This window comes from Callionymus lyra, chromosome 14 (genome assembly GCF_982586985.1).
Source record: "Callionymus lyra chromosome 14, fCalLyr1.hap1.1, whole genome shotgun sequence".
Lineage (NCBI taxonomy): Eukaryota > Metazoa > Chordata > Actinopteri > Syngnathiformes > Callionymidae > Callionymus > Callionymus lyra.
Genome location: NC_141831.1, coordinates 8410581 through 8434769, shown reverse-complemented (window position 1 = coordinate 8434769; position 24189 = coordinate 8410581). Strand labels below are relative to the sequence as shown.

Below are 24189 nucleotides of genomic sequence, written 5' to 3'. Positions count from 1 at the left end.
TAAAAAAACAACAAAAAAAACCTACTCGTAAACAATTTGACTCTGAAATACATTTTCAGACTTGAAACAGATTAAGAAAAATTGCAAAAATAGATAAAGATAACTATTGAACAAATTGAAAACTTCTGAAACAAATGTAGTAACTCTGAAATGAATGTACTAACTCTGAAATAAATGTACTAACTCTAAAATGAATGTACTAACTCTAAAATGAATGTACTAACTCTGAAATAAATGTACTAACTCTGAAACAAATGTACTTACTCTGAAACAAATTGAAAACTTCTGAAATAAATGTACTAACTCTGAAATAAATGTACTAACTCTAAAATGAATGTACCAACTCTGAAATAAATGTACTAACTCTGAAACAAATGTAATTACTCTGAAACAAATTAAAAACTTCTGAAACAAATGTACTAACTCTGAAATAAATGTACTAACTCTGAAACAAATGTACTGACTCTAAAATAATTGTACTAACTCTAAAACAAATGTACTTACTCTGAAACAAATTGAAAACTTCTGAAACAAATGTACTAGCTCGGAAATAAATGTACTAACTCTAAAATAAATCTAATAATTCTGAAACAATTGAAAACTTCTGAAACAAATGTAGTAACTCTGAAATAAATGTACTAACTCTAAAATGAATGTACTAACTCTGAAATAAATGTACTTACTCTAAAATAAATGTACTAACTCTAAAATAAATCTACTAACTCTGAAACAATTGAAAACTTCTGAAACAAATGTACTAACTCTGAAATAAATGTACTAACTCTAAAATAAATCTACTAACTCTAAAATAAATCTAATAACTCTGAAACAATTGAAAACTTCTGAAACAAATGTACTAACTCTGATATAAATGTACTAACTCTAAAATGAATGTACTAACTCTAAAATAAATGTACTAAATCTAAAATAAATGTACTAACTCTAAAATAAATCTACTAACTCTAAAATAAATGTACTTACTCTGAAACAAATTAAAAACTTCTGAAACAAATGTACTAACTCTGAAATAATTGTACTAAATCTGAAACAAATGTACTTACTCTAAAATAATTGTACTAAATCTGAAATAAATGTACTAACTCTAAAATAAATGTACTAACTCTAAAATGAATGTACTAACTCTAAAATAAATGTACTAACTCTAAAATAAATGTACTAACTCTGAAATAAATGTACAAACTCTAAAATGAATGTACTAACTCTAAAATAAATGTACTAACTCTAAAATGAATGTACTAAATCTAAAATAAATGTAATAACTCTAAAATGAATGTACTAAATCTAAAATAAATGTACTAACTCTAAAATAAATGTACAAACTCTAAAATGAATGTACTAACTCTAAAATGAATGTACTAAATCTAAAATAAATGTACTAACTCTAAAATAAATGTATTTACTCTGAAACAAATTAAAAACTTCTGAAACAAATGTACTAACTCTGAAATAAATGTACTAACTCTGAAACAAATGTACTGACTCTAAAATAATTGTACTAAATCTGAAACAAATGTACTTACTCTGAAACAAATTGAAAACTTCTGAAACAAATGTACTAGCTCTGAAATAAATGTACTAACTCTAAAATAAATCTACTAACTCTAAAATAAATCTACTAACTCTGAAATAATTGAAAACTTCTGAAACAAATGTAGTAACTCTGAAATAAATGTAGTAACTCTAAAATGAATGTACTAACTCTGAAATAAATGTACTAACTCTAAAATAAATGTACTAACTCTAAAATAAATCTAGTAACTCTGAAATAAATGTACTAACTCTAAAATAAATGTACTAACTCTAAAATAAATCTACTAACTCTGAAACAATTGAAAACTTCTGAAACAAATGTAGTAACTCTGAAATAAATGTACTAACTCTGAAATAAATGTACTAACTCTGAAACAATTTCGAAAAATTCTTTAAAAAAACTCTAAAAGAAATTAACTAATCATGGCACATGCGGACAAATGAAATTCAATTTTATAAATGTTTTCACTTAGTCTGAAACATATTCACTAAGTCTTAAACTAACTTTGAACTTCTCCCTGTTGTTGTTGCAAACATGCTAACGTCACATTTTTTTGTTAACTCAGTCCTTTTCAAAAATGACGTAAATAATGATAAGAAAAAGTGTTTCTCAGGCAACTGTGACAGTGTTCCATAAATGTTTTCACACAAATTAAATCATTAGAAAATAAAATACATCATTAATTACATCCTTTTTTTTTCAGTTTTCGGGTTTTAAATGGAGCTTTGTCTGTTTCTATGGCAACGTAGACTCGCTTAAACAACATCTACACACACAGAGCTGGAACCACTTTGTACATACAAATGATTCCCTGCTACTAATAGGATTCATCATTATCATCAATTAATAAATTAATAAAATAAATCCATTTAATTCCTTCCATGTATTATTTACTATAATTGTCCCTCTATATATCTATTCATCCATCCATCCATCCATCCATCCATCCATCCATCCATCCATCCATCCACATCTATCTTGATCTGTTCTATCCATCCATTATCTATATCCAAATTATTTTGTTCTATCCATCCATCCATCCATATCTATCTTGTTCTGTTCTATCCATCCATCCATATCTATCTTGTTCTGTTCTATCCATCCATCCATATCTATCTTGTTTTGTTCTATCCATCCATCCATCCATCCATCCATATCTATCTTGTTCTGTTCTATCCATCCATATCCATCTTGTTCAGTTCTATCCATCCATCAATCCGTCCATATCTATCTTGTTCTGTTCTATCCATCCATCCATCCATATCTATCTTGTTCTGTTCTATCCATCCATATCCATCTTGTTCAGTTCTATCCATCCATCAATCCATCCATATCTATCTTGTTCTGTTCTATCCATCCATCCATCCATCCATCCATATCTATCTTGTTCTGTTCTATCCATCCATCCATATCTATCTTGTTCTGTTCTATCCATCCATATCTATCTTGTTCTGTTCTATCCATCCATCCATCCATATCTATCTTGTTCTGTTCTATCCATCCATATCCATCTTGTTCAGTTCTATCCATCCATCAATCCATATCTATCTTGTTCTGTTCTATCCATCCATCCATCCATATCTATCTTGTTCTGTTCTATCCATCCATATCCATCTTGTTCAGTTCTATCCATCCATCCATCCATCCATCCATCCATCCATCCATCCATCCATCCATCCATATCTATCTTGTTCTGTTCTATCCATCCACATCTATCTTGTTCTGTTCCATCAATCCATCCGTCCCTCTATATAAATTGTTTAAACTTCAAAACTGCTTTGTTCAATGACACTGTGATTGGCTCTTCTTCGGGTGCAAAAGCGAAATCATTCCTTTTCTCTTTTCTCTTTAACCGTACATGTTATCAAAATATTTTCCTTTAATGAACCAATCAAAATCCACGATTCGATTTTAAGCGACTGGTTGAACCTGGCGAAAGACACTTTGCAATCATTTAATCAATTATTTTTCTCTTAAACTTTAGCTTGGTTGTTGTTTTTGTGAGAAAAAAACAAAAACTTTTATAACATTTTCAGTCACAGACAGTTTTCCAATCAAGTTTCTTCTCCATCTTTTCAATCAACAGAGGGATTTATAGTTCATCGTGTCAAAAGGAGGTTGTTTGCTCAAGGTCAAAGCAAGACTTGTACAATAACTGCGTCTGTAGCTTTCATAAAATGCCTCTTTAATTCCCTTCCTCATCCCACCAATGCCTGTTTCATCTTCTTTTCTTTTTTTTTTTCATCCGATTTCTCTTCCCGATGCTTTATGATCCTTGTCTGCACAGAACAGGGTCTTGTTCGAGATCTGGGGAGATTTACAGTCAAGTTTTCTGTAGCGAAGTGAACACGGCACCAATCTTGTGGGCCAGATGAAAGAATGTTTCATAGAGCCATTCGTTCTGAGGAAAAACAGCGAGTTGTCGCCAAAGTTTTACTTCAATCCTGTTAAGAAGGAGTTTTCTGGGAAAGTTTTTGTTTTGTTCTGATTAAAACCACAACAACCAGGACAAACTTTTTCTAAGGAATACAAACTTACTTACTCATTAACTCTTATTTTCTATTGGCGATAATAGTGGTGACACACGTCTTATTAGGTTTTACGGTAACACTCCAGAATGTGAAACATATATTAACTATTAATGAACTACTTATTTATATGTGTAATAACAGAAAATTAGCCTCTTTAATATTAACCATTATAAACTCACATATTCATTGTGACTATTTCTCTGAAAGTATGAAATTAAGGAGTTCCCTCTAAAGTAAGTAATAAGTAAGTAAGTAAGTAAGTAATATTTATTTATATAGCGCTTTTCGAGACCAGGGTCACAAAGCACTTAAACAATCAAAACAAAACTTAAAAAAGTACATACTTTAAAGATCAAAATAATACTGAGAACAACAGAGGAGTTCCAGAAAATCAAGGAAAAGCCTGAACAAATAGAAACGTCTTAAGATGTTTCTTAAAGGAGTCAGTAGATCCATCAAGCGCAAAGAGAGAGGAAGATCGTTCCAAAGCTTAGGAGCAACAGCCTGAAAAGATTTCTCTCCTCTGGTCCTGAACCGTGTGCGTGGAACCATCAGTAGATTCTGATGCACAGACCTCAGAGCCCGAGCTGGGGTGTAAGGCTGGATCAGATCAGTGATGTAAGGAGGAGTCTGACCATGAATAGATCTGAAAGTAAGAACCAGAATTTTAAAGTTGATCCTGAAAGAAACTGGAAGCCAGTGAAGAGTTTTAAGGATCGGAGAAATGTGAGTTCTTCTACTAGAGCGGCTCAGAATTCTCGCTGCAGAGTAACACCATCATTACTGATTATTAACAGAAAACAAAGTGATTAATATTAAATTTGGCAAAAACAAACTTCTTTCTATTTTCCTCTTCATATCTGAGATTGTTTAATTAAATGTAATATATTTTTTGTATTTTATTTATATTAATTATTTATTTGTATGCCATTTCATGGTAATATCCCTCTCTTATTTTATTGTAATATCTTGTATATTATTGAATTAATTTCCCTTTATTCCATTTATTTATATATTTATTCACAATTTATTATTTATTTATTTATATTCTGTGATGCCACTGCAACAGACTCTCGTGTTGTGTTTACAATTCAAGTTTTCTTACTCTTATTATGCTTAGGTGTCAATAGCATGAGAGAAGTAATACTACTTTTAATATTACTTTCTATTCTAAAGGAAATGCATTAAAATAATGTAATTAAAATGTAATTAATTGTAATATATCGAACGCAGTGAAGTTTTGAACGATTTGAATCATGAACTATGAACTGAACTAGTTCATTGCAACATTGAGTGAACTGAACTTTCAACTAGTTCAGAAAGTGAACTTTCCAACCACTGGTTACCAGGATAGTATTAATAAGTAAGTGTTTTACCACAGTTTGTTTAGTGTAATATTTGACCTTATAACTGTCAAATCCTTGTGAATTAATTGCTAGTTGTACCTTTATATTATTTTTTGTACCTTTAAAAGAGACGGTATTGTTAAAATTGAATAACTTCTCTCATGGTACTTAAACCTATCAAATTGTAAACAGCGAGAAATTAGTTTATACCAAAGTTCATCTTTTAATGAAGGTTTAGTTCAGAGTTAACTAGTGCTTTTAAGGGTAGATATAGTCACAATGAACAAGGTATGAGTAATTACTTTATGATGGTTAATTAATTAATTGATGTGACCAATTTGCTGTTAATACACATATAAATGAGTAACTTATTATAAGTCATATATGTTCCCCATTTTAAAGTAAGGTAAGGTAAGGTAAGGTAAAACTTTATTGATCCCTCAGGTCTCCTTCGGGAAATTGTTTTTTTCCAATAGCCAGCAATTTTTCATAAACAATAAAAAAGAATAAATAAAAAATAAAATAAGAAGAAGAACATAAAGAGAAAGAACAAGATGACACAATCTAAGTCTAAAGATAAAGACAAAGTGTTACCATCATTACAGTTACTATCGTTGCAGTGGTTTCTGGGACACAATTTAAGGGGAATTATTCCAGAACTGAACAACAACTTTCAGTCCAAAATCGACAAGTGATATTTTTAAAAAAACGTATTCATCCGAGTGTCGCGGCGGAGACCAGACACGAGTCGACAAGCCAAGTGCTGTCGGGGTTCAGAGGTTTTGGATCTGATGAGAACCGGTGACATTTACATGGCTTCCACTCGGGAGCAAGCTGTTCCCGGAAAATAGCCACTCTGCCGTCACGCAGGCGGCCGCCCGCGATTGTTAGGTTCAATATTTTAATGATGTTTGGCCCTCGTTCTGACCCCGGCGCCGACTCACCCGGGTCACAGCAGACCTTTTTCGTCTTTCCATTTCCAGCCGAGAGACGCCGCTTCTCGGCTGCTTCTTTTTCCACCTCCATTTAATTCAACCGTATTCCGGGTAATTTGTTTTTAAGAAAAGTTTAGTTTAGCTAATGTGACACAAAGTCCTGCAAGACAAAACGCCGGCTTAGATACTTAGCAGGTAGCAGGAGAAACAAAGTCTCTCACAGCAGTTATTTAGTGCGAATAAAAGCATTGATTGAACACGATTTATTACGTTAGATGAATCGTTCAAATGCAACATTTCGTTTAGCGCGAACTGATTGTTGGCTGAGGTTGTAAACAGTACACGTCAGTGAGGAGAAAGTGAAATAAAATGTATTGAAGTAGCTTAATTGAAGTTAGGAAAACAAAGAGGCAAATCTAAGGGTGTAAAATGTAGGGAATCATGAAAGTGTCTGTGTGTAATTGTGCACACGTGGCTGTGCTGATTATAGTGAGAAGGACGCATCGCAACAAATGCATATTTTCATCCTTTAATTCCCCATTAACAATTATTCTAGACATGACAACAACTTCATTTTTCAATTAGCACTCATCTCAAGTTGCAAATACCAAAGTCATAATATTATTTAACTTTGTACACTGTTTTGTTTAACCTTAATACCTTGTCTAGGATGATAAGCTGGTTTCCCTTATGTCAATCCAGTGAGATAAGGAAATAGTGTAAGTAGCATACTAATATACAGTGACTAACATACTGATATACTGTGACTAACAAACTAATATACTGAGACTAACATACTAATATACTTTTAAAAAGGACTGGCTTTTATGCGATGTTGCCTTTAACTGGATTCATCAATGTTTTTTTTTTAACTTTTGTTTATTCTTTTACGTTTTTTTTACTTACGATATTTTAACATGTTCAGATGGAATACTGACAGACATGTAAACTCTGTTTTCCTTCTCACTTGCAAGTAAAACGCGTGATTTTAAACCAGATCTGATTTCTATTCTTTGTTTAAGTAAAAGCGTTCAGCAAGATCCCAATAAGGTTAATAACAATATCTGTTAAAAATAGACGAGTCAACAGTTGAGTTATTTTTGTTCCAAATCATAAATGAGATGTATCTTGTTCTATATTATTTTACCATTGCAGTGTTTTTAAGTACTGCGCCATTGGAACCGTAAAGTATCTTGTGACACTCTTTGTCTGAAACCTGCTTTGTAAAAAAAATAGTATTATTATCATATTATACTACAGCTAAAATACTGAAGTAGACTAGAATCATTTTTTTTTGACGTATAAATCATGAATATATGGACAACATAATTCGTTTTGAGGGATAAGAAATACTAAAGAAAAAACAAAACAACAGAACATTATATGAAATGAAAAAGAAATTGAGTCCTAAAACCTAAGAAAAATAAAAAATATTATTTTTATCAGATATCTTTTTTTATGTGGGCCACAAAAAGTAGTCAAAAGGACCCATTTTTTGGACGCCAAATTTGGACAAACATTATAGCAGAGATTATTTTAAACCCATCTGACAGCAAGGTTCCTAAATGTTGTGGCAGGAGGGAAGACAATGGGAAAGTCCTGAGCTAAAGTATGTTTATTAAATGTACTTAACCAGATATTTTGTATTGTTTACCACTGCTTGTGTGGGGAAATAAGTTGACCCTGACCTTGAGTGACCTTGAATAATTCATTCAAGTTTGGTGGAAACCTTTGGAGTAACATAATTAACGGCTTGTGAAAATATAACAGCGAACTAACAGCTCTGTGCTTCAGACATGTAAACTCTGTGTTCTTCTCTCTCACTTGCAAGTAAAGTGTGCGACTTTAAACCAGATCTGATTTCTATTAAAGTAAAAGCTTTCAGTCAGATTCCTTATCTGACACAAGATTAATCGGGTTCATCACAACAACATCTATTGAAGCTCCTTCGAGTCAACGGTTGAGTTATTTTTGTCCCAAATCATAAATGTTTAATTTTAGACCAGATTTTTGTGTTGTTCAGTCCAAAAATGTAATCAGGTGGAACATTCATTTAGATTCTAATAAAGAAAAAAATCGGCATGACCTTAATCCAAATATAAGGTTTCATCCTCGTTACGAGAGAAAAACAAAACATCATCAACGACCTTGAGGTAAAGAGCTGGTCACGTGTTTTACGAGCAACTGATGGAGCTAAAAAAAAATCTGGAGTGGAAACAAACACAGAGTAAAGAGCTCGTCACATTCAGTCCTAAAAACAAAACCAACCAAGCCTTTGAAAAACACCGCCTTTTGAAGAAAGCTACTGCGGCGCCGTTTCATCCACATGCTAATTAAAACAAACAATAACAATTTACCTTGAAAACAAAACGGCGCAGAAGCTCATTCATGGAGCGCCGCCTGATAATCTATCGCAAGAAAATGTTGTTTCCTCAAGCCAAGAGAAGAAAGGGACAAAAAAAAGAGGATTTTATATTATGGGGAAATTTCAAGATAACTAAATAGATAAAAGGACATTAAAATGATTGCATATAACTTTATTATAATTTATATAATGTTTATTTTTTTGCCATTTAAAAAAAAATACATTCAAATGTTATTATGTCATAGTTTGATTTTATTTATTATTATTTCATATACATTTTAAGAAAAATATTACATAAAAGCACTATGAAAAGTATAACACAAAAACACAATAAAAAAGGAAAAATAAAAGGGAAAAAAGAGCAGCTAAAATATATTCAAACAAAGATCTTTATGAAAATATATGTATAAAAATACATGATAAAGAAAATGACATTAAGTGGTAAATAAATCATGAAATATTGAATTGTACATACATTTCATTTAGAAATACCATATAAAAGCACTACGAGAAAAAACATACTCAAACAAATATCTTTGGAAAATATAAGTAGGATTGAACTAGTAATAGTTTGATAGATGGGAACAGATTTTAAACATTTCTAAATTGTTATTTTTACATCATCAGGAGTCAGGAAGAACGACCTTCAGATAGAAAAAAGTAAAAAAAATACAATGTTATGACCTTGTGTCTTAGAATTCATGTATGTTTCATTGTATGCAGATGATGACGTTCTGTACGTGTGTCTCCTAGATTTTATGCGGCACTTTGACTGTATTTATTCGGCCCTCATAATGTCAAAGTATGATCATGTATAAATGCTTCTAATGCAGTAACAAATGTATTTTGTATTTATTATTCATTTACATTTTCACACTTATTTACTTTTTCCCTCCTTTCTTGTGTGTAATTTTCCGAGTTTATATTAATCCCTCAAAACATTTTCAGTTAGTTGAAGAAATGTTTTGAAAAAACTCATATGTAAAAGAATAAAATTGCAGCTTATTTAGCTTAATAAATATCACAACCTAATGACGAATGTCCTTTTTTGAGGGATTTTCTCATCTTTCTTTTTGCTTGACGGCCCCTAATAACATTCACATACTTTAATGTGGCCCTTGAAGAATTATAATTGCGACCCCTGTTTTAGAGAGTGTGTGCCCATGTGTGTGTTTGTGTTTCCTTCATTTTCACTAGAATCAAGTGTGTCAAGAATCACACTTTAATGTTATATCAGAGAAAATCTGTTTTCTTTTCCCTAAATGAAACACCTTTTACGCCGTTAAAGTAACTGGAACATACATATATTTTCTCTTTCTGTTTTGTGCCATCCATCCATCCATCCATCCATCCATCCATCCATCCATCCATCCATCCATCCATCCATCCATCCATCCATCCATCCATCCATCCATCCATCCATCCATCCATCCATCCATCCATCCATCCATCCATCCATCCATCCATCCATCCATCCATCCATCCATCCATCCATCCATCCATCCATCCATCAATAATTCAACGCTCTAACACATACACACAACACTCCAGTCCCCTGTAGAACGAACTGAGTCTGGTTCTGTTCGAGGTTTCTGCCTTCTAAAAAAAGAAGGTTCTTCCTCCCCACTGCCACGCTTTCATTCACTCATTGTTGAGTTGCCAGGATCTGTTTTTTTTATTTTCTCCAATGTAGTCTTGCTTAAAATACAAAGTGTATTGAGTTAACTTCGTTATGATTAGACACTTTAAATAAAACTAAATTAAAAGACAAAAATACATTTGAAAAAAAACCCAATATTTAGTCTCTTGATTCCAGGAGTACCGACGTCGAGATCAAACGTTCAATCAGGGATTCTTCTTTACTCTCTTTATTCCGCCCATCGCTCTATTTCTGGCTGATTAAGTGACAGCGGAGACAAAAAAAAAAAAAAAAGTCCACTTTTGTGACAACGGCTTATTTGAGATTCAAACAACTCCTCGAGAGAAGCTTCAGGAGACGAGAGGAGACGTTTTTTTTCTTTTTTATATCCGGCTAAAATGTCTCGGAGGTGAACAGAATCACAGACATTACACCGAATAAGCAGAACCTTCTGAGAGCTCAAGTCCAGACGTTTACTTTGAAAACAGGATATCAGTGAGAAAGAGTCACTTGTAGACGACACTTTAAGACAGAGGTGAGTTGTTTCTTTGACAGAACTAGTAACTTGGTTGAAATCTTGAGGCTTTAAATGAATTAAAAATAGGATAAATTGATCACATATTTGGGAGAATATTTAATTTACTACAAATGCATAGCAATAGAAAAATAAATTGACAAAATTACATTTTAAAATGACATTAAAGTCAAAGTTCAAACATCTCAAATCAACTTTTAATTATATCTTTTACTCAGAAAAAGCTAATTTGCAACATGTTTACTCGTCTTTTTTATTTTTCAATCTCCTTCGATCTTTTACATCAGTTTAAGTACATTTTTAAGTTTGTGTGATCACAGACGAAGCTGAACCCTTGAGCGAGAAAAGGTCAGAGGTCAGTTAAGACTCTCAAATTGCTGTCAAGAAAAACAAAATTAATTAAAGTAGCAACATTTTTGTTTTATTGTATTAACGCCTGTGCAGAAGGAATTTCAAGGTCACTCTCAAGACTTCACATTTTAAGATCCATCAATTAAAAAGTGAATCTTTAAATAACTAATATAGATTTTATGTTCTCTCCTAATTCTATTTTGATTTAAAACAAAAATAATATAAATAAAATAGATAAACAAAAGGCTAGTTCATAATGGTTTAGGCGTCGCTTGTCTTGAACATTTTCCATTTCTGGGAGGAAACTTGAGTGCTGAGAGAGAAGTCGATTCAATAAACATTCAAACCATAAAATAAATGTGGAACTGAACCAGGAACCTGCTCCTGCAACAACTTAAAAAGCACAACAATTGCACAGACCTCCTCCAAGCAGCTCGTTTACACTCAAATTAAAACTCCTTTTACTAAATATTATAAACCACTATTTATTTTGTTTTGCTCAATAGGGCTGCAAGTAGTGGTCTGGGAAATGTATTGACAACAAAAGCGAGCAAAAAAAATACCTTAAGTAACTCTTGGATCCAGATGGTGATTCAGAAAAAAATCCAAGTTGAATACATTGACCTATTATTAACTTATTAACACTTTTTTTTTTAAGTTTCCTTCCTAACAGACACTTAAAAAAGTGGCTGTTTCAAGCAAAAATAAAGAATATATATAGTTTAAAAATCAAGCTAAATATTCCAAAATTATTATTTGAATAGTTTATTTTCTTTGATATTATTATTTGTATTCTTTTAATCTTATATAAAAGCACATTTTACCCCCAAATGTTTTTTTATATTCACTTAAATATGAGCTCGATGAGCAATAAACCCTCATAAAAATGTCCTAAAATGAAAACCCTGTCGTCATATTTAGAGACTTTTAATGAATAAGCTTTTAATGTTAACACGGCAATAAGGTTGCTGGTTCGCTTCCAGGCCGAGCTAACTTGTGACCTTTCTGTGTGGAGTCTGTATGTTCTCCTCTGTGTCGCGTGGGTTTACTCCGGGCACTCCGGTTTCCTCCCACAGTCCAAAAACATACAGAGGTTGATTGAGAACTTGGGGGAAATTGTCAGTAGGTATGAGTGTGTGTGTGTGAATGGTTGTCTGTCTTTGTGTGTCCTGTGACAGACTGGGGTCCTGTCCAGGGTGTCCCCTGCCTCTCGCCCTATGAAACTGGGATAGACTCCAGTCTCCCCGCGACCCCCCATAAGGGAAAAAGCGGTAGAAAATGAATGAATTTAATGAATGAAATTAAATAGTTAGTTATTTAGTTAGAACTAGTTAGTTAGTTAGACCTTACTTTTTACACTTTAACCTCACAGGGGCCACATAAATACAGTCAAAGGTCAAAGGGTCGCACCTTGGCCAGGTGTGTTCTAGCTCTTATTAAAAAAAGGACAAAATAAAGGTTTAAAAATCAACTAAAAGTAATTCTCCAGGACAGTTTCAATGACATAAGTTCCTAATGTTTGTGTTCCAACAGGGCAGAAAAAAACAAAAATCCCAAAAAACCCTAAATGACTCAGCAACAGTTGGCGAGAGCCACGAGTTCAGATCCCCCTCGTGTCCGACCTCCACGCGACGCCACCCACACCCCCCGGTACCAAATGTGCCACCGAACCTGCTGTGAGCTTCGACTCCCGAGTCAGAACTTTTTAACAGCTCGAGCATTTGAGCAACACGAAAATAAATAAAAAAAAAATAGAAAAAATGTTGGCGCGAGCGAATGACGATCACTGGTGCAAAACCAAACGGACGAGGATAATGGAGGAAGACTGAGTAAATCCCACATGTGCGTTAATCCCGACACTTACAAGAGAGCGTGATTCATACTCTATTACGCTCGGCTAATAGCGTTGAGAGGCGCAATCAATTCACCCGACACACACCAACAAAATAACAGCCATGAATCCCTTTTATAGAGACCTCGCCGACGGGGAAGGTCAGCGGAGAATTAGACGTTAAACCGGGCTTTGTTGGCGTCACCGTGTTTCCTGTTTGGATGAATAATAGAAAGAAACTTGTGCTTAATAACACTCGAGACTGGGTTGTGATGCTGAATAAATAATAATAATAATAAAACTATTGTTTAAAAAAAGTGCTTATTTGTTCAGGCTTTTCCTTGAATTTCTCGAACTCCTGTGTTGTTCTCAGTATTATCTTGATCTTTAAAGTATGTACTTTTTTGAGTATTGTTTTGATTGTTTAAGCGCTTTGTGACCCTGGTCTCGAAAAGCGCTATATAAATAAATATTACTTACTTACTTACTTACTTACTTAATATAACAAATAATAATTGAATATTATTTATTAAAAAATATGCATAAATCATCTTAAATGGCATAGTAAATAAATAAAGTAAATAACGATTAAATGTGTGATTAAAAGTAAATTAAATAAAAATTAAAAAAACAAAACAAACAATATGAAATGCAAATAAAATAAGCTTTAATTGTGATTTTTATAATCTTAATGGAATCTTCAATTTTCAATAAAATAAGTAAAAAAATAATGTATATAATAATAAGTTACCTTTTTACAAGGGTATAATAATGGTCTTATTAATGCACTTATAAGTTAAATAAGTGAAATTAAATCATTAATATAAAATTAAAAAAACTAAACAAACTTAATAAAAAGTGTGTTATTATGACATGATATGATTAATTAAAACTTAAATTGTTATTTTATTGTGTTTTTATATATACGTTTCAGTAAAAACATGATCCTCTGATTCTGCTATAGTATACTTTTTTTTAAAGTAACAAGATAAAGTGTGTAATTTAACTAATAATATCATCTTAAATGGAATCTTCCATTTTAAATAAAATAAGTAAAAAAATAAATTAATAAATAATGTAAATAACGTTTTAAATGTGTACAATAATGATCTTATCATTGCATGTAGAAAGTTAAACGAGTGAAATTAAACATTTAAATTAAAATTAAAAAAACAAAACAAACATAAATAAAAGTGTGTTATTATGGCATGAAACTGTTATTTTATTGTATTTTTATACATACATTTGAGTAAAAACATGATCCTCTGATTCTGCAGAAATGAACTTTCAGAAAAACTGTTAATGTAAAATCTTTGAATAGATTACATTCAATTTAAATCAAATACATTAAAGAATAGAAATTTACATTACTTAAAATTCTAATTAATTACATTTAATCTTATATTTATATTTAATTAATTATATTTCTATATGCATTTTATTTAAAAAGAAATCACCTAAGATAAATAATTTTCACCTTCAAACTTTAAATACAGAACAGTAAAAGTAGAAGTGTACACACACCACAGACACACAACAAGAACACAACTTGTGCTCAGGTTTCCTTCAGGGTAAGAAGTGAACCTGCAGATGATGGCGGGGTCTCGTCCTCTCCACCGCCCCCTGCAGGGCCGCGCTCAGCGTGTGTTGTTTGTACTGATCTTTGTTTGTACTCAGGACAGCGGGAAATAAAAATCAATTACAGCGATCAATCTAAGCGAAGCCATCTACCGCCCATGACTTCCACCTAATTACGCATCTGTTTGATCGTTTGTTCCAGACCCAGAATGTAAACATTCACAGTGAGAAATAAGAAAAAAGGTTATTAACTGTCGGCGTAAATTAACTTTGCTAATGTCGGTTAATATGGGATTTAATACTTTTGGTGGAAGCGGGTGTTTTTGATTTGATCTCCACGTCTCAGGCTTTATATGATTTATTTTAAATTAACATAGAACTGTGTTCTAGTTCCTCCCTTTTTCAAGAGTTTAAATGGTCGTCAAGAAAACACAGCTGGATTTTCCAACTGTATAAAATTGTAAATATATAATGAAATAAATCTGAGATTATATTTTTAGACAGATTTACAGATTTAAAAGTAATACATTTCACTCCTGGAATTTAATTTATTCCATTAAATAAATGTTTCTTTCTTAGCTGGTCTTGTAGAATTTGATACTGGATATTCTAAATTACAAATGTCCTCCAAAAGCCTTTTTATTAAATAAAAATCAATTTTTCAAACTCACTTTAGGACTCAACTTTATAACATATTTCAATTGAAACCATTTTCATTATATAAGCAAATATTTAAAAAAAAAGCTAGTCCGAAAGTTATTATTGGACCAAAAAAAACAATAATAAATGTGTAAAAGTATAAACAGACAAAATAAAAAAGCTATAAATGCATTTATTTAAGACGTATCAGTCAAGAAAAAATGGTAAATCCTTCTTTAATATACATTTTTGTGTAAAAATAGGGATGGAGAAGGTATTTTTGATTTTTTAAGTGTTGAAAAATAATGTACTTCAGTGATGAATCTCAAACTTTCTTTTTTTTCATTATATAAACAAATAAAATAAAGAAAAAACATTATTGGAAAAATAATAATAATAATAAGTAATGTGTCAAAGCATTTATTTAATACATATCAGTCAAGGAAAAATGGTAAATATATATATTTTTTAAAGAGTTAATGAATGTAAGAATGGTGTTAAAAACTATAAAACTTCTGTGCTGAATCTTAAAATGTATTTCTTGTTATATAAACAAATGCCAATAAAGAAAAAATTAAAATGAAAAATAATAATGAGATAGGTGTAAAATAAAAAAAGCTATTAATGCATTTATTTAAGAAGTATTAGTCAAGAAAAAATGGCCAATATTTATATTTTTTAGATTAATTGTTGTGTAAAAATGGTGTTGAAAAATATAAACTTCTGTGATGAATGTCAAACTTTCTTTTTAGTTTTATAAACAAATGTCAATAAAAAAGAAACATTATTAATAAAAAATAATAATAATAAGATATTTGTAAAAAAAAACATTTATTTATTAGATATCAGTCAAGAAAAAATAGCAAATATATATATTTGTTAACAAATTGTTGAATAATATAAACGTCTGTGCTGAATCTCAAACTTTCTTTTTCGTTTTATAAACAAATGTCAATAAAGAAAAAATAAAAAGAATAATAATAATAATAAGATAGGTGTAAAATAAAAAAGCTATAAATGCATTTATTTAAGAAGTATCAGTCAAAAGAAAATGGCAAATAAATATTTTTGTGTAAAAATGGTGTTGAATAATACAAACTTCTGTGCTGAATCTCAAACTCACCTTTCTTGTCGCCAAAGAAGAGGGTTTGCTGTGCCGGGTTCGACCACTGGAGGGAGGTGTTGTCATTGTACTCCACACGACAGGTCAGTTTGGCCGCCTCGCCCTCGGTGACCGTTACATTCTGGACCAAAGGGTACTGACCGCTGATGCCTGCAAACACAAACACAGGTCTGACTTCAGTAGACGCAACTTTGAAGGAGTGTTTTTCGTGACACTTGACTGACGAACCCTGGTGTGAGAAGCAGAGAGAGAGCGAGAGAGAATCTAGATTTTAACAGCTGACACTTCCTCACGTCATGAAACAACTCAGTCCAACAACGCCAAAAGTCAAAAAGTCACATAAAGTAAACACAAAAATGTGCAAAACCATTACAATCTGATGCCGCCTTCAACATTTTTCACTTGGCATCTTGGTGTACGTGCTTTATTTTGACACTAAAACTTAATATTGTGTCAATAAAATAAAAATATTAAATATAAAGAAATAATATTAGATAAATAAAAGAAGAAAAATAATCAGTTTCTTCTTTCATTTATGCATGTGTGTGTATTGTAAAGAATCTTACCATACTTATCAAGATACACAATATATTACAATATATTAATATACTGTAGTAACAAGGGTATATGTGTAGTATTGTCCAGTACTTGACTCTGGTGTTGTAGTATTTACAGACCACATGACTCTTGACGAAGTCCTAACCGTTCAATCATTTGTTTTGAAACCAAAATATGTCCAAAAATCAGTTTTAAAAGCTGCGGAGTCGACTGTATCCTCTCATCCTGATGAAAAAAACAATTAAAATATGCTAAATGTTGCTCTTTAGAAACTAATATAGTTTTATTATTAGAAGTGTGTATTTGCAACCATCTGGTGATACAATACACATCACAGTAAAAGGGCAATGATACTATTTATTGTGATATATAGTGATACTGTAGTAACAAGGATATATTTGTAGTATTGTCGAGTACTTGACTCTGGTGTTGCAGTATTTACAGACCACATGACTCTTGATGAAGTCGTAAGTGCTTTCATTTGTTTTCAAACCGAAATATGTCCAAACATCGGCTTTAAAAGCTGCTGGAGTCACTGTATCCTCTCATTCTCAGTAATGAAAAGAACAATACAAAATGTACTAAATGTCTCTCTTTAGAAACTAATATCGTTTCACTTGTAGAAGTGTATATTTGCAACAATCTGGTGATACAATAAACATCACAGTAAAAGAGCAACGATACAATTATTGTGATATATAGTGATACTGTAGTAACAAGGATGTATGTGTAGTATTGTCGAGTACTTGACTCTGGTGTTGCAGAATTTACAGACCACATGACTCTTGATGAAGTCCTAACCGGTTAATCATTTGTTTTCAAATCGAAATATGTCCAAACATCGGCTTTAAAAGCTGCTGGAGTCCACTGTATCCTCTCGTCCTCAGTCATCACCTCGACACGTCGGCTTGGGAAGGCCTCTGTATTCTCCGTGGTGGAGGTCTCTTGGGAGATGGAAAGTTTGGCTGTCTTTTATGGCGGCCGCTGCAACCACGACATAAGCAGCGGCCGACGGTCGGACGCAGAAGAAGTTGACTTTTCTAACTTCAGCACCACGGACAGCTCCTCTGCCTCCACATCGAAAAAGGTTTGTTTTCCTGTCGCGCGAGGAGGAAGTTGGAGCTTCGAGTTAATAACGATAACCATTAATCTACCTCGCGTCTCGGGCCCCTGTGGGCGGCTTTTGTGTGAATAAAGGCTTTGCTAAAGAAGCTTATTCATGTGTGTGTGTGTGTGTGTGTGTGGGGGGGGGGGCGACTCTTAAGCTGCCATACCTCCAGGAAAGACGCATAAACAACCGAGCGGGGAAGATAAAATAAATAAACAATCGACTCCAAAATAGTTTCAAAAAAACCAAGAAGCCGTGATTCAATCCCTGAACCCCGTATTTGATCATATTCCCTGTTTAAACAGCTGGAAGCAATTTTGTGTCTTCCCTGCTCCCGTTAATGATCAGCGAGGGCTGAAGACAAACAACGGATGGAGTTTGTCCGCGAGATGAGAAGGCGAAGCAATCTCTGTCGGGGGTGGAGGAGAGTGGAGGAGAGTGGAGGAGAGTGGAGGAGAGTGCGGGTCATTTCCAGTGTTGATGAAGGCCTCGCGAGGTTAATCATGCATGTGAGGGATGGAGGGAGGGGGAGGAGGGAAAATGGATCAGAGGGAAGAGAAGGTGAGACGTATCTTTTATTCATGGAGGTAGCAATGAGGTAGCATCTGACCGAGACTTGTCTTCAGGCCGACAAACGAGCGTCAGGAGGTGCAGATGTGAGGTATTCAGTGTAGTATTAGCCATTAATAAACCATTGTTTAAATAAAAAGAAGTACTATTTAATAACGTTTTCTTTCTTTAATATTATATTTATTTTTTAGGAGTTCATTTCATTTTTTTCGGAGCATCTCGAGACCTGAAAGATCAACTCTTTGGCTTATTAAGTACTTTAATTTTTACTTTATTTTTATATCCCAATGAGTCAAAAATCTTTTAGCACAAGTTTTATTTTATCCAAACTGTTTTTTACAACAACAACTTATTCATTTCTTGTCTTATCTTAATCACTGGCGTCTACATGGATGACGCACATAAACATTGAGTTAGAGATGTGATCTAAAAATATATTGTCTTTTTTATTTATTTTTTTAAGAGTTCATTTAATTTTTTCGGAGCATCTTGAGACCTGAAAGATTATTGCTTTGGCTTATTAGTTACTTTTTTTACTTTTTTTTTTTTAAATCACAAGGAGCCAAAAAACTTTAATCTCAAGTTTTATTTTTAACCAAACTCTTTTTAACAACAACAACTGCAATGTTTACCATTATTGGAAGTCTCTCTATAAGTATTGAAATCCGTACATTTCTTATCTTATCTTAAATACTGCCGTCTTCAGGGATGACGCACATAAACATTGATTTAGACACACGTTGATCTAAAACCAAAGATTTTAATTAACAAATATTGTCTTTTTGATTTTTTTGTTTCGCAGCTGCAGCAAAATGTAATCAATATGTAATAATCACTGTCCTTTAATGCGACTAATATTTAGATTAGATTTTTTTTAATTAAAATGAAAATTGTACATTTCAGTTTGTTCATTTTTGTGTTGCAATTAAATCACTAGCCACTAGATGGCAGCAGTCATTTGGTCCTCAACAGCTAAAGGAACGATGAAATATCAACAGATCCTGGCGATGACTGAGGACGAGAGGATACAGTCGGCTCCAGCAGATTTCAAAGATGATGTTTTCGGACATATTTTGTCCTTTACTTCTATCAAGTCAAACAAAAGTGAGTGGAACCATCACAAGATGTCGATAAAATTCAGTGTCACTTAGAGTCATTACAAAAAAAAGAGTCATTACAAAAAAAAGATTCTAGTAAATTTTACTGAAACATATCATGGGCGGAATATATGGTGAGATCAGTGAATCGCTACGTTCCTAATTCATTGTTGACTAATGGCCAGTGAATGTTGTGTGGCTTAATTTTTTTGGGGCCAAACATTTTTTTTTTAAAATGAAAACTGTAAATTTAAAGGTATTATGAAGTAAAAATGGTTAATTAATATTGCCATGTTTAAGTTAGTTAACAGTTTTAATCCATGTTTAAACCGAGTCTCTTGTTTCTACAATATTTAGTTTTTATTTACCTGTTATTTTTGTTGCTTGTTTTTGTCTTTTATTCTTTGTAAATAATTGGAAAACATTATTTCGTTTGTGTCAATAAATGTACGTTTAAATAAATACACATAAATATGCCCTTTGGTTGGAGTCTTTACTTTCAACTTTTTTTGTATAGCGCTTGATGGATGGATGGATGGATGGATAGATAGAACAGAACAAGATAGTTAGATAGAACAGAACAAGATAGATAGAACAGAACAAGATAGATGGATAGAACAGAACAAGATAGATAGAACAGAACAAGATGGATGACGGATGGATGGATAGATAGAACAGAATAAGATAGATGGATAGATAGAACAGAATAAGATAGATAGATAGACAGAACAGAACACAACAGAACAGAACAAGATGGATGGATGGATGGATGGATGATAGAACAGAACAAGATAGATGGATAGATAGAACAGAACAAGATGGATGGATGGATGGATGGATAGATAGAGCAGAATAAGATAGATGGATAGATAGAACAGAATAAGATAGATAGATAGACAGAACAGAACACAACAGAACAGAACAAGATGGATGGATGATAGAACAGAACAAGATAGATAGATAGATAGAACAGAACAAGATGGACGGATGATGGATGGATGGATGGATGGATGTATGATAGAACAGAACAAGATAGATAGATCGATATATAGAACAGAACAAGATGGATGGATGGATGGATGGATGGATGGATGATAGAACAGAACAAGATAGATAGATAGATAGAACAGAAGAAGATGGATGGATGGATGGATGATAGAAAAGAACAAGATAGATAGATAGATATATAGAACAGAACAAGATGGATGGATGGATGGATGGATGGATGGATGGATGGATGGATGGATGGATGGATGGATGGATGGATGGATGGATGGATGGATGGATGGATGGATGGATGGATGGATGGATCCAATATTTGAGGTTCTACTGATGGGATATCCCTCTTACACACACTTCCTGTTGTTGAACGACACAAACGCACCAGTATCATCATCAGACAAAATCCTGGACAGAGTAACAAAGGAATCTGACGTTTTAACCCCAAACTTCAGCACTTTCCAGCAACACGTCCATCAGGAGCTGAAGGGGCCACGAGGGCCGCAATCATGCTTCTATTACAAGACGGCACTTCTTTGAGAGTCTAATTGGGCGGCGGAGGAGGAGGAGACTCCTCCATTCTCCAACTTGACCACCCAGACCTGATTTAAATGCATCTCTTGAGGGGCGACGGCAGCTGCTCTCCCCCCGATTTCCATGTCTAAATTTAGGTGCTCCTAACACTTCAACTTGATGTCTTTCACATTTTTCTTTTTTGCTCCCGGGCTCGGTGCCACGTCTCCGATCCGAGGTGATCCCCGATGAGTGGCGTCTCACTTTCTTTTGTGGAGTGTTTCCACCTTCTTTTCTTTCACCTGCTGCTCTACGGACCTGCATGAGTATTTAAAGAAACTACAGGAACTAAAGTCAACTGGACTGTGAAGAGTTCTAGGAAAAACTTTCACCTCTTGAATGTACTTCATGTCTCTCTTTAGAAACTAATATTGTTTTATTCGTAGAAGTGTGTATTTGCAACGATCTGGTGATACAATACACATCACAGGAATAGGGCAATGATACTATTTATAATGTGATACTGTAGTAACAAGTATATATGTGTAGTATTGTCCAGTACTTGACTCCGGTGTTGCAGTATTTACAGACCACATCACTCTTGACGAAGTCGTAACTGATTTCATTTGTTTTCAAACCAAAATATTTAGTAATAACTAATATGTTGAAGAGCTGGGAAATATTGTAACGAAGCGAAAAAACTTCTATTGAGAAACAAACATCATGCATTTGTCAATTAGTTTCAACAATTATTTTAACTATACATCCATCCATCTAACTAGTGCTTAGATTATCTTTCAGCGATTACACTTGTTCTTTTAATGCACTTTGTTGTATTGATCCGAAAAATAAACGTTACAAATACACTTGATTTAATTCACAATTTCACAAATTGTTCGATAGGCCACTGTTTTATTGGCCTTTTCATTAAATATGTGGTTTAGTTTTAAGATTTCCAGTTATAATTTAAAAAAAACAACTATAATTTTGTAATTAAATCATTTATTTATGCATTTGAAGTGACCGCAAAGCCTGGATTTTAGTGAGGTAAGCAGGAAGTAATATGTTTTTATATATATAATGTCAACACAATAAAGAAAAAATGCAACGTGTTGTTTTGTCGTTATCATTAAAAATTGTATTTCAGTGTTTGGCCTTGGTTTCCTGATTATTGAGTTTTGGCCAAGAATTTTCACTTTCAAATTTCAATTGTTCAAAAACTCCTAGCCTGTCAATGGATGAACACACACTATTAAATACTCATTTAAAATCATATCTTTAAATGAACGTTATTTTACAACAAAATGATTTACTTTTTTTATCATTTGAAAAAATGGTTCATAGCCATGCGCTCAATGGAACTTGCTAGCGACAGTAGCTACTATAGAAACAGAAATGATCTTCAAAATGATTTGAGGTTCCAGATGGTATTTGGAAATTCTCACAAAAAAATGTATTAATTGTCTTACTTTCATATATTGCTTTGTATCGATCAAAAACTTTCAAAACAGATACTGATATTAAATGAATAATAATATATATAATTGATTATTAAATTAAATTTGAAAGCTTTAGTACTTTTCCAAAGGGAAGCAAAAAAGAAGAACAAAAGCCTTACTTGATTGAAATCATCTGTTTTTTGTGAGTTCAAGACGACCTCCTTGGCAGAGGTATTAATAAGCATTCGGATACGTTACATCAAATAAGATTCACTTTTTCTCCCACGAATAACCTCAAGATTTAGTTCGACATACAACTCGCTGATCGCGCGCGGCATGTTTTTTCCCCAAAAGCGCCCGAAAAAAGCCCTCGATGAAACATACACGAGTGCGGACTTCAAGGCCAGCGCCTCAAGAAAATGGTAAATAATTATCTCCGCCTGAGAAGGAAAGAAGTTTCTCACGCCCTCCTCACAGCTGCCGTCTGCACCGCAGCCAAAATCAGTAAAAAGTTTTCACTTCAACACCAGCCGTGACCTTCCCTCAGACTCCAACAAACCGTCGTCGCTCCTCAACTTCTCTGCATTGAGAAAAAAAAAAACACAACGTTTTGTATCTATAGTACACACCACAGTACACACTTGCAAACTATCAGACAAACACCGATAAGAGTATCGAGGATGCTTCCTGTCTGCTGGAAGACGTGACCTTTCAAAACAAGAGCAGGTTGAGTTCACTAACCTTTCTTATTTAGGCATTCAAGAAGGCGAGAGAAAGAGACAAATACAGGCGGACGCCCGGAGCTACTGACCTTTATTTCATGAACGGAGCTGCAGAAATATGATGAATATGTTCCCGGCCAGAACTCATTTTGATAGTTGAGATTTCTTATCTCGGAATCAAGATTTTTTTTATTTCTCATGACAATACACTGGTTTTTGATAGACACATTTGTATCCACAACATGTGATTTTAATGCATTAGAAAATCATTGAGGTTCTGACAAAAATCTTTTGGGGTCGATGTGCCAAAAGCATAAAATAGAATCGGTGCCATTTTTCACTTCCTCCCACTTTCCACACTTGCATGTCATGTATATAAATATGTATTTTCCCCAGATATCACGGAGGAGAAATCTGTTAAGAGACGAAAATTAAAAAGAAAGTTGAAGAAGAAATAAAAGAAAAGAAAAGAAGAAACACAGAAGAAATGAAAAGGTTAAGAAAAGGTGACGTTGTTTCCTATTTTACTCATTTTTTAGTTTGATTATTTGTCTAGCAATTCAAGTTTTTTTGATAATTGTAAAATAATAGTAAGAATGTACATTTTTTAGACTATATCTATGTTGTTTGTTAACTCAGTACATGCAAAAAATGTTTTTATAGTTTATTTACAATTTAATTTATTTTATTGTGATATATAGTAATACTGTAGTAACAAGTATATATGTGTAGTATTGTTGAGTACTTGACTCTGGTGT

At 33.1% G+C, this 24189-nt stretch overlaps 1 protein-coding gene across 2 annotated transcripts in view; it reads right to left on the bottom strand.

The window, feature by feature from the left end:
* cadm2a (cell adhesion molecule 2a) overlaps nt 1-24189 on the bottom strand; it is a 240924-nt gene that overhangs the window by 45070 nt on the left and 171665 nt on the right. For both annotated transcript variants that reach the window (XM_087808253.1, XM_087808254.1), the window contains exon 2: nt 16426-16575. In XM_087808253.1, the coding sequence (XP_087664379.1) occupies nt 16426-16575 (150 nt within the window). The remainder of the gene's footprint in view (nt 1-16425; nt 16576-24189) is intronic.